This window comes from Oryctolagus cuniculus, chromosome 2 (genome assembly GCF_964237555.1).
Source record: "Oryctolagus cuniculus chromosome 2, mOryCun1.1, whole genome shotgun sequence".
In the NCBI taxonomy this organism is placed as follows: Eukaryota; Metazoa; Chordata; class Mammalia; order Lagomorpha; family Leporidae; genus Oryctolagus; species Oryctolagus cuniculus.
The window spans coordinates 131,531,847-131,547,786 of record NC_091433.1 but is presented as its reverse complement, the minus strand read 5'-3'; the positions used below and the strand labels follow the sequence as shown (position 1 = coordinate 131,547,786).

General features: G+C 44.4%; 1 protein-coding gene across 7 annotated transcripts in view; it reads left to right on the top strand.

The window, feature by feature from the left end:
- Positions 1-1,185: 1,185 nt before the first annotated feature.
- ZNF638 (zinc finger protein 638) overlaps positions 1,186-15,940 on the top strand; it is a 167,350-nt gene continuing 152,595 nt past the window's right edge. For 5 of the 7 annotated variants that reach the window (XM_051842786.2, XM_051842783.2, XM_051842785.2 and 2 more), the window contains exon 1: positions 1,186-1,389. In XM_051842786.2, coding sequence (XP_051698746.2) covers positions 1,274-1,389 — 116 coding nt within the window. In that variant the 5' untranslated portion in view covers positions 1,186-1,273. The remainder of the gene's footprint in view (positions 1,390-15,940) is intronic. The other 2 variants (XM_051842784.2, XM_051842790.2) reach the window with 2 other exon arrangements.

Genomic DNA, 15,940 nt, shown 5'->3' with positions numbered 1-15,940 from the left:
TTGGGCACCTGCACCCACGTGAGATATCATAAAGAAGCTCCTGGCTTCTGATCGGCACAGTTCCCACCATTGCAGCCATCTGGGGAGTGAACCAGCAGATGGAAGACCTCTCTCTCGCTCGCTCTCTCTCTCTCTCTCTGTGCGTCTGCCTCTCTGTAACTCAGTCTTACAAATAAATTAATTAATTAAAAAAATAAAAAGTTCATATATATACATACATATATTTGTTGTTTTGGCTTTGTTTTTAATGCATAGAATATCTTTGAAAGTATACGCAAGAAATTGGTTAACAGTAGTAGCCTGCAAAGAAAGAAAACTAGAGTTCTTGGGGGGGGTGTGGAGAGGATTAGTGGAGGATGGGAGCTTTTTCATTGAACGCATTTTTGACCATGTTACACATATTTCTTAGTTGTCTACAAGAAAAGAAAAAAATGACATGAGGATTTTTCACACAAATGACAGCCACAGGACTCCCAGAGTAACAAGCCTCGGCCCCATCCCTACCCCAGCCCTTTTCAATTTTTAAAAAAACAGATTTATTCATTCATTTAGCAGGGTGACACGCTGAGAGACACACATACAGAGACAGAGATCTTCCCTTCTGTGGTTCACTGCCCAATTGCCTGCAACAGCCAGGGCCAGGCCAGGCACAAGCCAGGACCCAGTTACTCCATTGGGATCTCCCACGTGGGTGGCAGGGGCCCAAACACTTGGCCATCACCTGCTACCTCCCAGGTGCATTAGCAAGGAGCTGGTTCGGAAGCAGAGCTGCCGGAACTCCCCCGGCTCTGCAATTTGGGATGCCAGCGTCCAGAGCTTCAGCTTCATCTGCTGTGCCACAAGCCCGCCCCACCAGACGAGAACGTGGCGCCACGGTTACCGGTTTTCCGTTCCTCCTCCTCGCCGACTCCGCGGGTCCCCAAGCACTGTAGCTGGTCGTCACAGGTGTTCCGCAGACAGCGGACCATAATAAAAACGGAAAGCCATGCACAATCCGAAGTTTGTCCCGAACGTCTTAGGCGGTCGCAGATCCTTTCTTTGACGAGCACTTCCCCTCTTGCGGACCGCTCCGGGACAGCTGGCGTCGCAGGGTAGCGGGGAGCAGGGGGCTGCAGGACCAGCGCCGCCCCGCCCCGGCTTCCCGCGCTCCGCGCCCATTGGCTGCCCCGGGGGTGGGCGGGCCCCGCTGCGCAGAGCCCCGCCCCCCGGGGCCTGAGGGGCGGTGTGCGGGGCGCTCCGGGAGCCTGCGTGGGTGCTGCGAGCACCGCCCGCGATGTCCCGGGACCACGTTCCTGCCGAAAGTGCCCCCCGGGCCGCAGCCCGGGCCGCGGAGCCGAGCCCTGTGGCCTCGACCGCCGGCGCGCGGCCGGCTTCGGACCCGCTGAAGCGGTGAGCGCCTCCTTTGCCCCCGGTGCTGCCCGCCCTCGCTGGTGCTTAGCGGCAGTTGGCAGGGGTGGGCAGCAGGACGGGCCGTCGCGGGGTCGGGGCCAGGTGCCCCCGGTGGCTGCCGCTTCCCAGCTAGTCTGGCTTCAGCGCCTAGCAAGTTGCGCACGCCCATGTGCGGGTCGGTCAGCCAACAGCCGCCGAACGCCGAGCCGGGCCGGCGCACTTGGCCTCGGCCTGACATCCGCCGCTGCGCGTCTGGACCGGCTCGGTGGGCTCTGTGCGCGCGGCGCCGCGGGCCGGGGCCGGTGGCGAGCGCCGGGAGGCGAGGACCCTTCGCGTCATAGGCTGTCTGCGAGGGCTGGGCCGTGCAGTCGCCAAGATCGCGGCTCTGTGGGCGAAATGGCCCGGGCGAGCTCCAGCTTATTTTAAAAACTTACATTGCAGATTGCGTACTATGACCTGACTCGTCCCCAAATAGTTTTCGATGTCAGGGCAGTCTTTGGAAGGCAGCATCGACACTTTTTCTTTTTCCTTCAATCAGTTTCGAGCTTTCCAATTTCATAGTAATAGATTTTACACTAGAGAAATTTCTCAAAGTCCAGGACACGGAAAGCCAAGGAGCTGTGCGTACTGTTTGGACTCGGTCCTGAGGGGGTATTTTTGCTTCTCCACTTGCCTAGACCTGCTTTCGCCCAGGGGAAAATAGCGCCCCCGCCCTCGTGCCACTTAACGAAGGGGAGTCCCGCACCTGGGAGCCTCGCTGGGCTGCGGGCTCAGGGCTGTCCTGATGGGCCGGCCGTTCGTTGCAGCGATTTGGATGTGCCCAAAGTCACAAGGGACACTGCTCACGTCCCCGTGTGGGGGCACTTCGTAGCAGCATCAGCTCCCTCTTTTCACCCTTTTGGCTGTGGTTTCCTGCTGTCCTCTGGACTGAGCAGGCTTGGAGCAACTTAATTGCTCTTTCTTAACACAACTGAATACCAGTATTGTATTGCTCCTCTCCAATCTTTGTGGCGTCTGTGTTGATAGGAGCTGGGAGTGGAGAATGATGGACATTCTGCAAATGTAGAAGGCTTTGGTGTTATGTCATTCTTGGCATTGTTGCTGGGTCCAAGTTGTGGTGACATCGGACCTGCTTTGCCCTTTCTCAGGCTCCTGGCTTAGGATGAGTCAAAAAGGAGAGGCCATTTCTTATCCGGTAAGAACTAGAGACAGGGATTGCTGGTTTAAGAAAAGTTGCTGTAATTCGGTTTGCTGCCTTGTGAGGATCAGAAGATTATGGGTTTTTTTTAAATGAGTGCATATTGGAGATTGTAGAATACTGTAATTACTGTTCTTTCTGGGTTGGAAAATACAAATGCTGCTCTATTTTAATTCAGTGATTAGAAAAAGCATAAGTACTTTAAATGCACTATTTAAAATTGCCAATGCTGCTATGAATACTCTTGCAGAATCAAAAAGTACCCCTAATTTATCTTTTCTGTAGATCTTTTATGCATAACTTAAAGGACATCGGTATGGTTCTGTTGTTCCTGGTTGTCAGGATTCTTAATGTCTTCCTATTTAGAAAGTGTATTTTAGGAAAGAGAGCTGCAAAATGTATTTCATTACCTTTTGCATCTGGGGACATTTTGTAATGACAAGGAAAATGGATTTAGTACTGGTCTGTGACAGTAGAATAGTTTAAAGAATTTGTTGGGGATTGCTTTTTTTTTCAATGTGCATTGTGTTTACTATTATTTGAAGAATTGTACAGTATGCTGTGTCTCAACAAAAGTAATTTTCAGTATCAGGATAATCACGTGAATGTAGTAATGACACTTTTGTTCCCTACATACTAAGTTTTGAGCTCTTATGGCATATATCACCACTCATTAAAGAAATTTTGCAAAATACAGAACAAATTTAAAACCATACCTAGTATTGTTCATTCATCAATTTTGAAGGATTTATTTTTTCCAATTTGCTTAGGCTTATTTTCACTCACAAATGCATTTCTGGGTTCCAGATTTGGAATAGGGTTTATGTTGTTGAGTATATAGTTTTGGTGATGGGTAGGTAGAAGAGTTTATAGGGTCTGTTGAAATTTTAATTTTCCCCCCATTGAAATTTCAGCACCATCAGAGGCTATTATGGTGTTTTCTACTTCAAGAGAAGGATCTGATGATAAAATGCTTTGTAATTTTGAGTATTATAACCACCAAGATTAAATGCTATGATTTTTTAAAAATGGTTTTGAATTAGAAATCTTTGAGAGCCTGAGTCATTCTGTCATCTTGTAGTGATGTTTAATTGCCAACAGGTTATTTTCCCTCCTCTCCAAAGTCCAAATATTTTCCTTGCAGCATTCCTAGAAGAGCTGTTGATGTGGTATCAAGGTGTAACACTCTTTTTTTTTACTTACGTGTGCAAAATTTTGTCAAGATTTATTTGCGTAGCTGAGGGCTCACAGATGGAATCAATGAAGTACCCTGTTGTTTCCTTAAATACCTTGTATTTGATTTCCTATTAATAGTTGATTTGTGGTTTGGAGGGCATTTTGCCCATCTCTATTAAAATCCTTGAATCTTTAGACACATTTTGATCCAGCAATTCCACTTCTAGGAATTATTCTGAGAAAATCAATAATGGATATATACATAGGACTGAGTACTGGAATGTTTGTTGCAGTGTTTATGATGATGGAACTTTGAAAACACTAAATTTGGCCGGCGCTGCGGCTCACTAGGCTAATCCTCCACCTTGCGGCGTTGGCACACCGGGTTCTAGTCCCGGTCAGGGTGCCGAATTCTGTCACGGTTGCCCCTCTTCCAGGCCAGCTCTCTGCTGTGGCCAGGGAGTGCAGTGGAGGATGGCCCAAGTGCTTGGGCCCTGCACCCCATGGGAGACCAGGAGAAGCACTTGGCTCCTGCCATCGGATCAGCGCCATGCGCCAGCCCCAGTGCGCCGGCCGCGGCCATTGGAGGGTGAACCAATGGCAAAGGAAGACCTTTCTCTCTGTCTCTCTCTCACTGTCCACTCTGCCTGTCAAAAAAAAAAAAAAATCTAGAAGGAAAGGCTATATTTACATATTTAGGCGTTGAAACCATTTTGTCATTGAAATAATTGGCTAATCCTGGAGATAGATGTGAAGTTTTCAGGTGACCCTGCTTATTCAGAGTTTATTTCTTTCTATTTTATTTGAGATTTTATATAATCTCAATATAGATTAATTTCATGTTGTGAGATCAAAAGACTGGAAGTTAGGTTCTCAAGACAGCATCTAAGAGTGCAAGTTGAACATGGGTGATATGACTGCACTGTACTAGGAGTCTTCAGAAAGTTCATGAAAAAATGTGTATAATGAAAAACCTATACATGGATTTCATAATTTTTTGCATCAAAATAAACTTACAGCTTAAAAAATTATTATTTGATAGAGAGGCAGGTGAGTGAGGGAGAGGGAGAGAGAGGTGGGGGGGTGGAGAGAGCAGGCATACACAAGTACTACCATTTACTGGGTCACATCTCAAATGCCCGCAACAGCTGGGGCTGGGCAGGCCAGACAAAGGCTGGGATCTGAGAACTCCGTCTGGGTCTCCCATGTAGGTGGCAGGGACCCAGGTACTTGAGCCATCACCTGCTGCCTCCAAGGGTGTGCATTAGCAAGAAGCTGGATCAGAAGGGAAGCTGGAACTCACACCTACACACTCTGATAGGGGATGTGGGCATCCTGCATGGCATCTTTACTGCACTAAACGTCTGCTCCTATTTGTTGACTTTAAAAAAATTATTTGAGAGGCAGAGAGATAGAGGGAGCTCTCACCCACAGGATGACTCCTCAAATGCCCATTAATGGCTGGAACTGAGCTGAGCTGAAGCCAGGACCTGGGAACTCAATCTAAGTCTCCCATGTGGGTGACAGGGACCCAATCACTTGAACCATCACCACTATCTGCAGCAGGAAGTTGGAGTTAGGAGCCAGGCATCAAACATAGGTACTCCCATAGGAGATGCAGGTGCCAATCACTAAGCTAAATGCCTGTCCTATTTACTAACTTTTTTGATAAATTGATAATTGATAACAAGGTGAGGATTTAATCTTTACACTTCCTCTAGTCTATTTCCACTTCTTTCATCTTTCCAATTGAATTTTGTTAATTATATTATATTATATATACAATATAATCTATATATTATATATACATATATAATATATATAGATTTTATATTATATTTATATATCAACTTTGCCTCACTGTAATGAAATACAGGACACAGGCTACTTACGAAGAGAAGGCTTATTTAGCCCAACAGTTCTAGATATTCAAGGGCATGGTGCCTGCATTGGCTCAGTTCTGGTGAGGACCAAGGTAAATGACAGTGACAGCAGTGCATGTCAGGGCATGTGGTAACATCTCAAGCCAGGAAGCAGAGAGCTGGGTCCCACAGTCCCTTTTCAGGGCCCACCCCAGTTGACTCAACAACCTCCAACTAGACCTTACCTCTTAAAAGGTCCGTAGCACTTAATGCTGCCACCTTGGGGACCAAACCTCCGAGTACAATGGACCTTTCCCTTCGGGGGCACCATAGCACATTACTGTGTGTAGGCAAACATGATTAGTGTTTGATCCAAATAACAAACTTGGATTATGTCTTTTGTCTACCTAATTTTCTATCATACTGTGGCTAATTTTTCTCAGTGCTCCATCAAATGAGCCAACAAATGCCAAGGATCTCTCATTTTTATTTTTTCCTTAAGACTTCTTCATATAGCTCCTATTCTTCATATTGCCAATCTGATCTGGCTCTAAGTTTGCACCAAAGCTAAAGCTATTCTTTAAAGAGGTAGGAAATATTGCACCCATAAAATATGAATAAGGTGCTATGGAAAGAAACCACCAGAGATTGGGAAAGAGCTGTATGAAATTCAAAATATGGCTGCCGCCACAGCTCACTTGGTTAATCCTCCGCCTGCGGCGCTGGCACTCCGGGTTCTAGTCCCAGTTGGGGTGCCGGATTCTGTCCCAGTTGCTTCTCTTCCAGTCCAGCTCTCTGCTGTGGCCCAGGAAGGCAGTGGAGGATGGCCCAAGTTCTTGGGCCCTGCACCCACATGGGAGACCAGGAGGAAGCGCCTGGCTCCTGGCTTCGGATGGGTGCAGCGCACCGGCTGCAGTGCGCCGGCTGTGGCTGCCATTTGGGGGGTGAACCAACGGAAAAAGGAAGACCTTTCTGTCTCTCTCTCTCTCTCTAACTCTGCCTGTCATAAATAAATAAATAAGAAATTCAAAATATTATAGTGAAAATAGAATTCTGAATAAAAGGACTAGAAAGTACAGCTTAGGTTTGGTGCATGGCTGTCTTCCTGGTTCTTTCCCTCATTTCCCTCCTGCTTTAGATCTTGTTATTCAGATCCTGGTTTGCTGAATTCATTTTCCTGAGAATTTACTTCAGTCACTTTCTAAGAAACGACAAGTTTTCTAAGATTTTGCATGTCTTAAAAATGTTACCTTCCACTTGAATTGTGGTTTAGATGATTATGAAGTCTAGATATTCCCTCTGAATTTCTAAGATTTAATTCTAGTGTGTTTGCTGTTAGTCAGTATTGCTGTTAAGAAATCTGATACCATGACATTTCTTGCTCCTTTAAATATGGGTGATTTTTCCTTTCTGAATTCTTTGAGTACTTTTATCTGTTATTCTGGAATTTTATGAGGATATGCTCATGGTGGGATTGTGTGCTATACCTGGTGGACATTTTCAGCCTTAGAACCCCCATTTTCTCCCTTGTTTGGTGAAATTTAATAATTTCTTGCCTTCTGCTTTTTTATTCTGTTCTCTTCATTTGGATTATGGACCTCCTAAATCAGTTCTTTAATTTTCTTATCTTTCTTCTATTTATTACCTCTCACTTTTTTAAGCTTCTTGGGTAATCTTTGCTACTCTTATCTTTCAGTTCATCTACTCTATTTCATTCTGATCATTATATTTTTAACTTGTGGAGCCTTTTCTTGTTCTATGATTGCTTCTTTTCCTAATATCCTGTTCTTTATAATATGTATTTTCTTATCTTTTTTTAACTTTTATTTAATGAATATAAATTTTCAAAGTACAGCTTATGGATTACAATGGCTTCCCCCCCATAACGTCCCTCCCACCCGTAACCCTCCCCTTTCCCACTCCCTCTCCCCTTCCATTCACATCAAGATTCATTTTCGATTCTCTTTATATACAGAAGATCAGTTTAGCATACATTAAGTAAAGATTTCAACAGTTTGCTCCCACACAGAAACAAAGTGAAAAATACTGTTTGAGTACTAGTTATAGCATTAAATCTCAATGTACAGCACACTAAGGACAGAGATCCTACATGAGGAGTAAGTGCACAGTGACTCCTGTTGTTGACTTAACAAATTGACACTCTTGTTTATGGCCTCAGTAATCACCCTAGGCTCTTGTCATGAGCTGCCAAGGCTATGGAAGCCCCCTGAGTTCACCGACTCTGATCATATTTAGACAAGGCCATGGTCAAAGTGGAAGTTCTCTCCTCCCTTCAGAGAAAGGTACCTCCTTCTTTGATGACCTGTTCTTTCCACTGGGATCTCACTCGCAGAGATCTTTTCTTATCTTTTCAAAGATATTAATTATAGTTTCTGTGTTGTAGTTTTCTTTCACTCTCTTAATTGTTTTTACCCTTTGAAGTCCTTCTCTCTCTCTCTCTCTCTCTCTCTCTCTCTGGCTTTTCAGTTTCCACCATGAGAAGCCTCGAGTTCTTAGTGGTATAGGACATAATCTTGGGAGCAGGGCCAGTGACGGGGAATGCATCAATAGCCCCCAAGCCACCCCAGGTTCAGCGATTCCCTAGGAGAATTCACAAGGTTCAACATATAGTTGTACTCACATCTATTTATTCCAATGAAAGGATACAAAACAAAATTGACAAAGGGAAAAGGTGCATAGGGTGACGTCTAGAGGGATCTGGGCACATGCTTCCAGGGTCTCTCCCTGTGGAGTTCCACAGGATGTGGAAATGCTGTCTCCCAGGGAAGCTCATTAGACACTTAGTGCCAAAGTTTTTTATTGGGGGCATGGCGTGTACCAAAATTCCAGATTCCCAGAAGTAAGGCAGTTGCTCAGCATAAACCACAGTGTGTGTATTCTCCCTTTTTAGGCACAGTGAGCCACTCCACGTTAGGGAAAGGTAGGAGCTTTCCTGGTACCCAAGCTTCCAGACCAGTGTAAAGTGTCTCAGGTGGCAATGCATGCGTGGCCATGCAGACTGTGTCAAGTGCTCTTCAGGGAAGCACCATTCACAGCACTGCAAGGCAAGTGCACCCCTGAGGCTGGGCAGCACAGTGGACCCAGGTAAATCAAAGAGCCAGGGCTTAAATCCAGGCTTATGTGATTTTACAGTCTGCTTCCTCATTTTGATTAAGATTGGCTAGTCTCTCATGTTGTATATACTGTTAGAGAATAATTTTTAAAAATAGGTAATGTCATGGATCTCATACACACAAACAGATGAAAAAGTCTTACTGATCTTTAAAAATTGTTTTCCTAAAGATTTAATCGTTATTTGAAAGGCAAGAGTTAGAAGAGAGATAGAAAGATCTTCCATCTGCTGGTTCACTTCCCAAATGGGCACTGTGGGGAGCAACTCGGACTAGACTAAGTTACTGGAATTAAGACTTATTCTATGCATCTGCTCTCCCACAATATGGCGCTGAGAAGGGAAAAACAGCTTCTACACAGCTGCCTCCAGTTCAACCAATAAACAGCAGGACCTGCTCCTGATTGGAGGAGGGCAGCGTACTCGGCGTGTGGGTAGCAGAGTTGGGATTGGTGGAAGAGGACTATAAAGGAGGAGAGAGACAACATGCACCAGGAACATCTAAGGGGAACATCTATCTGAAGGAACATCTGAGCAGCCCCCGAGAGAGCCGGCCGGCGGTGTGCCGCTCCCCTGCGGAAGTGGGGAAAGTGGCCAGGGGGAACCGCCCTTCCACGGAGGTGGAAGGGACGGCAGCCAACCCGGGAAGAACCAGCAGCAAACCCGGGGAGGGCCGAGCAGACGAAAGAACAGCGCAGGGTCCTGTGTCGTTCCTCCACGAAGACGGGGAGCGACATAATGGTGCCGTGACTCGGATATGAAGCCTAGGCAGGGCTTAGTGTCGTTCCTCCATGAAGAGGGGGAGCGACAGGCACAACAGCTATGACTGGGTCAGGGGCTTCCTTTGGGTCTCCCATGTGTGTGGCAGGGGTCCAAGCCCTTGGGCCATCTTCCACTGCTTTCCCAGGTGCATAAGCAGGGAGTTGGATCAGAAGTGTAGCAGCCAGGACTCAAACTGACGCCCATATGGCATTGCTGATGCTGTGGTGGCTTAACCTGCAACACCACAATGCCTGACCCAACGATTTTATTTAACTCATTAATTAAATGAAGAAACCAGTAAGATGTTTAGAAACCAGTTTAGAATCCAAAGAATTGATGTATTTATAGATCAGGAATATTGGAATGAATACACAAATGAGAACAGAACTGCTGTCTTACACATTGGAGGAGAAAAGTCAGTTGAGCCTCTGCAAGACAGAATTGGTATGCCTGGAGACAAAAGTTATTTCCCCTTGTTAGCGGTTGTCTTCAGTAGAAACCAATAAGGTAGAATTGCTCAACAGCAGAGAAAGGCTAGAACCAGATATCTGGAAGGTTGTGATCTACACAAAGCATTTTTTCCACTGAAGCATGATTTCCCTTACAATAGTTATTTACCAAAATGTGGATTTTGAATTGCCTTTCAATGTAAAATTATCTACACAAAAATTCTGGTTGACAGGGAAATTATATATATATATATCACAATTTATATATATATATCACAATTTGTATCTTGAGTTCATTTGCTAGGTTGTTTTTTTAACTTTTATTTAGTAAATGTAAATTTCCAAAGAACAGTTTATGGATTACAATGGCTTTTCCCCCCAATAACTTCCCTCCCACTTGCACCCCTCCCATCTCCTGCTACCTCTCTCATTCCATTCACATCAAGATTCATTTTCAATTATCTTTATATACAGATTGATTTAGTATATATTAAGTAAAGATTTCATCAGTTTGCACCCACACAGAACATAAAGTGTAAAATACTGTTTCAGTACTTATTATAGCATTAATTCACATTGGGCAACACATTAAGGACAGAGATCCCACATGAGGAGTAAATACACAGTGACTCCTGTTGTTAACAATTTGACACTCTTGTTTATGGCATCAGTAATCTCCCTAGGATCTAGTCATGAGTTGCCAAGGCTATGGAAGCCTTTTGAGTTTGCTGACTTCAATCTTATTCAGACAAGGTCATAGTTAAAGTGGAGGTTCTCTCCTCCCTTCAGAGAAAGTTACCTCCTTCTTTGATGGCCCCGTTCTTTCTACTGGGATCTCACTCGCTGAGATCTTTCATTTAGGTCCTTTTTTTTTTTTTTTCCCTCCCAGAGTGTCTTGGCTTTCCATGCCTAAAATACTCTCATGGGCTCTTCAGCCATATCCGAATGCCTTAAGGGCTGGTTCTGAGGCCAGAGTGCTATTTAGGACATCTGCCATTCTATGAGTCTGCTGTGTATCCCGCTTCCCATGTTGGATCGTTCTCTCCCTTTTTTATTCTATCAGTTAGTATTAGCAGACACTAGTTTTGTTTGTGTGATCCCTTTGACTCTTAGACCTATCAGTGTGATCAATTGTGAACTGAAATTGATCACTTGGACTAGTGAGATGGCATTGGTACATGCAACATTGATGGGATTGTATTGGAATCCCCTGGCACATTTCTAACTCCACCATTTGGGGCAAGTCCGATTGAGCATGTCCCAAACTGTACATCTCCTCCCTCTCTTATTCCCACTCTTATATTTAACAGGGATAACTTTTCAGTTAAAATTTAAACACCTAAGAATAATTGTGTGTTAATTATAGAGTTCAACCAATAGTATTAACTAGGACAAAAAAATACTAAAATGGATAAAGTATTAAATTGTACATCAACAGTCAGGACAAGGGCTGATCAAGTCACTGTTTCTCATAGTGTTCATTTCACTTCAACAGATTTCCTTTTTGGTGCTTGGTTAGTTGTCACTGATCAGGGAGAACATATGATATTTGTCCCTTTGGGACTGGCTTAATTCACTCAGCATGATGTTTTCCAGATTCCTCCATTTTGTTGCAAATGACCGGATTTCATTGTTTTTGACTGCTGTATAGTATTCTATAGAGTACATGTCCCATAATTTCTTTATCCAGTTTACTGTTGATGGGCATTTAGGTTGACTCCAGGTCTTAGCTATTGTGAATTGGGCTGCAATAAACATTAAGGTGCAGACTGCTTTTTTGTTTGCTAATTTAAATTCCTTTGGGTAAATTCCAAGGAGTGGGATGGCTGGGTTGTATGGTAGGGTTATATCCAGGTTGAAGAGGAATCTCCAGACTGACTTCCATAGTGGCTTTACCAGTTTGCAGTCACACCAACAGTGGATTAGTGTCCTTTTTCCCCACATCCTCGCCAGCATCTGTTGTTGGTAGATTTCTGAATGTGAGCCATTCTAACTGGGGAGAGGTGAAACCTCATTGTGGTTTTGAATTGCATTTCCCTGATTGCTAGTGATCTTGAACATTTTTTCATGTGCCTGTTGGCCATTTGGATTTCCTCTTTTGAAAAATGTCTATTGAGGTCCTTGGCCCATCTCCTAAGTGGATTGTTTGTTTTGTTGTTGTGGAGTTTCTTGATCTCTTTGTAGATTCTGGTTATTAACCCTTTATCTGTTGCATAGTTTGCAAATATTTTTTCCCATTCTGTCGGTTGTCTCTTCACTTTCCTGACTGTTTCTTTTGCAGTACAGAAACTTCTCAATTTGATGCAATCCCAAATGTTAATTTTGGCTTTGACTGCCTGTGCTTCTGGGGTCTTTTCCAAGAAGTCTTTGCTGATACCTATATCTTGCAGGGTTTTTCCAATGTTCTCTAATAATTTGATGGTGTCAAGTCATAGTTTTAAGTCTTTAATCCATGTTGAGTGGATTTTTGTGTAAGGTGAGAGGTAGGGGTCTTGCTTCATGCTTCTGCACATGGTTATTACCAAGCAATAACCATGTGCAGAAGTTAAGCAAGTTGTTTAGGTTCACACAGCAAATCAGTGATAAACTAAATAGATAATTAATAAGGCTTCTCATTTGGGTCCCAGATTGGTTTTCCTACCAATAATTGACAGAGAATGGTGAGTTTTCTTAAGTTCAGCAGTGGGCTTGGAGAACATCAAAATAAGTAAGCTTCCAGTCCTATATTCTCACTAGGAAGACAGCATGGTACATAGTGAACCATCATACAATGATGCAATAGGCACTTTGCCAGAAGTGGGAAGAGTGTGAGGCAGAATCAGAAAAGAATGAGCAAGGCCGGCGCCGCGGCTCACTAGGCTAATCCTCCGCCTAGCGGCGCCGGCACACCGGGTTCTAGTCCCGGTCGGGGCGCCGGATTCTGTCCCGGTTGCCCCTCTTCCAGGCCAGCCCTCTGCTGTGGCCAGGGAGTGCAGTGGAGGATGGCCCAAGTGCTTGGGCCCTGCACCCCATGGGAGACCAGGAAAAGCACCTGGCTCCTGGCTCCTGCCATCGGATCAGCGCGGTGCGCCGGCCGCGGCGGCCATTGGAGGGTGAACCAACGGCAAAGGAAGACCTTTCTCTCTCTGTCTCTCTCTCTCTCACTGTCCACTCTGCCTGTCAAAAAAAAAAAAAAAAAAAAGAAAGAAAAGAATGAGCAATTAAATTTGACATGGAAATGAACATTTTGTCAGAGGATCAGAGGCAGTAGAACTTAACCAGAATGATTTCTCCATTTACACAAATGTAGGACCTCTGTGTATTCTTTCAAGTAGAAAACCAATCCCCAGACCCAGCCTCCTTGTATTCACAGCCTCACAATGGATGCTCTGGGATTGGTCTGCATGCCTGTTTAACAGTGGCAGCAGAGGCACTGTGTAGCTTTCAAGACTGACCCATTATAGATGTTGCTGTTTCCATCATGGTCTCTTGGCTTGCCTGCTTTGAGAGAACCAACTGTCATGTCATGGGAACGCTCAAGCAGGCCCTGAAGAGGTTTCTGTGGGGAGAAACTGAGTAGAATTGGAGCAAATGGCCACCCAGCTAGAGATTGTATTTCCCAGCTTCCCTGGCAGTTAGGTTTATCTTTTTTTTTTTTTTTTTTTGTCCTTAAGATTTATTTCTTCATTTGCAAGTCCAAGTCACAGGAATCTTCCATTTGCTGGCTCATTCCCCAAATGGCTTACAGTATCTAAAAAAAAAAAAAAAAAAAAAAAAAAAAAAAAAAAAAAAAAATTCCACTATCAAAACCCAAATTACATAGATTACCTATTATTTATTTGAAAGGCAGAGAGAGAGAAAGAGAGAGAGAATATCTTCCATCCACTGGTTCACTCCCCAAATGACTGCAATGACTAATGCTGGTCCAGGCTGAAGCCAGAGCCAGGAACTCCATCCTGGTCTCCCCTGTGTGCAGCATGGGCCCAGACATCTTCCCAGGCATATTACGGGGAGATGGATTATAAGCAGAGCAGCTGGGACTGGAACTAGCACTCCCATATGGGATGTGGGCATCGCAAGCGGTGACTTAACTCACTGTGACACAGTGCTGGCCCCTCGGTTTGTCTTTATGACTAAGTTCTTGGAAGCAGATGCCATGTGTTCAACTTCTGGTATTTGCCTTCCAAAAACATTTCTCAATCTGTTTTTCAGTATCACTTCCATAAAGAGCCTTTTTAGACTATTTTTCCGTAATTCCTCCTATGAAATTTTAATACCACAGATATACAGTGTATGTATTTATGCAATGTAAGTGTATATCTGTACTTCATCCATAAAAACAGCAAAATTTTTTTGCTTCTTTATCGCCCTACCCACCCATCCTCAAGAGCCTGCCTTTGCCCCCTTGAGGACAATATGTTTGGTTTGATGATGTATGGTTTAGAGACTGAGAATGTTCTCCCTCCTTCTGTTTCTCCCTTTGTGTGAAAGCAGCCTTATGTGATTAGCTAACCTCACTCCTGCAGACCCAGGGAATGTGAGCAACAAGATAGAAGGAACCTAGGGAGTAGTGCCACAGAATAAAGCTGCTAGCCTGTGTCTAGACAGTTAATTGGGAAAGAAAGAAGCTTGGATCTTATTTAAGTGTTTTTTTTTTTTTTTTTTTTGACAGGCAGAGTGGACAGTGAGAGAGACAGAGAGAAAGGTCTTCCTTTGCCTTTGGTTCACCCTCCAAAGGCCGCCGCGCCTGGCGCGCTGTGACCAGCGCACAGTGGTTTTATTTCAGGGACTTTGTTGTAACTTTGCTGTATCCTAACAAATATGCACCCCATTTCTTCAGCACTTCTCTTCTGTTGGTTCCATGTCACCCAGGTCTGTTTACCAAGGAAGCAGGATTGTCATTTACTCTTTCATTATCTACAGGTGCCTTATGATTACTGGTGCTGCAAGTTGTATAAATATTTGTGTTATTTGATATAAAATTTTTAGCATCTTTGAGTGATACTTCGTAATTACTCAACTAAATTGCCACTGTGCTTTATCTCATTCATTATTGCTAGTTTGCATTACAGTCATTTTTAAAATTTGTTTAAGCTACTAGGTTTTTTTTTTAAGATTTATTTATTTGAAAGTCAGAGTTATAGAGGAGTGGCAGAGGCAGAGAGAGAGGGAGAAAGAGATCTTCCATCTGCTGGTTTACTCCCCAAATGGCTGCAATGGCCAGGGCTTGGCCAGGCTGAAGCCAAGAGCCAGGAGCTTCTTCTAGGTTTCCCATAGGGATGCAGGGGCCCAAGGATTTGGACCATCCTCCACTGCCTTCCCAGGCTCATTAGCAGGGAGCTGGATTGGAAGTAGAGTAGCCAGGACTTGAACCGGCACCCATATGGGATGCTGACACTGCAGGCGGTGCCTTTACCCACTATCACAGCACTGGCCCCACCACTAGTGCTGAAGCAGTAGAGTATTCTAAGAGTACACAAATGATCTTCTCAGTTCCCTCATCTGTAAAATTGGCCTGGTAAAAGTACCTACTCATAGGTTTTGATGAGGATTAAGTGAGGTAAGGCTTGTAAATGACTGAACACATTGCATAGTTTGTACTACCACTAAATGGTTTTTACAGGGGCCAGTGCTGTGGCACAGCACTTTAAAGCCATGGCCTGCAGCGTCGGCATCCCATATGAGCACTAGTTTGAGTCCCAGCTGCTCCACTTCTGATCCAGCTCCTTACTAATTCACCTGGGAAAGCAGCAGGGCACAGCCCAAGTATTCAGGTCCCTTCACCCACATGGGAGACCTGGAGGAAACTCCTGGCTGCTGGCTTCAGATCAGCCCAGCTCTGGCCATTGTGGCCATCTGGGGAGTGACCCAGCAGGTAGAAGACCTCTCACTGTCTCTGTCTCTACCTCTCTCTCTGTCTTTCAAATAAATAAAATAAATCTTTTTAAAAATTCTAAAATTTTAAAAATAAAAAAGGTCATTAAAATTGTTCCTT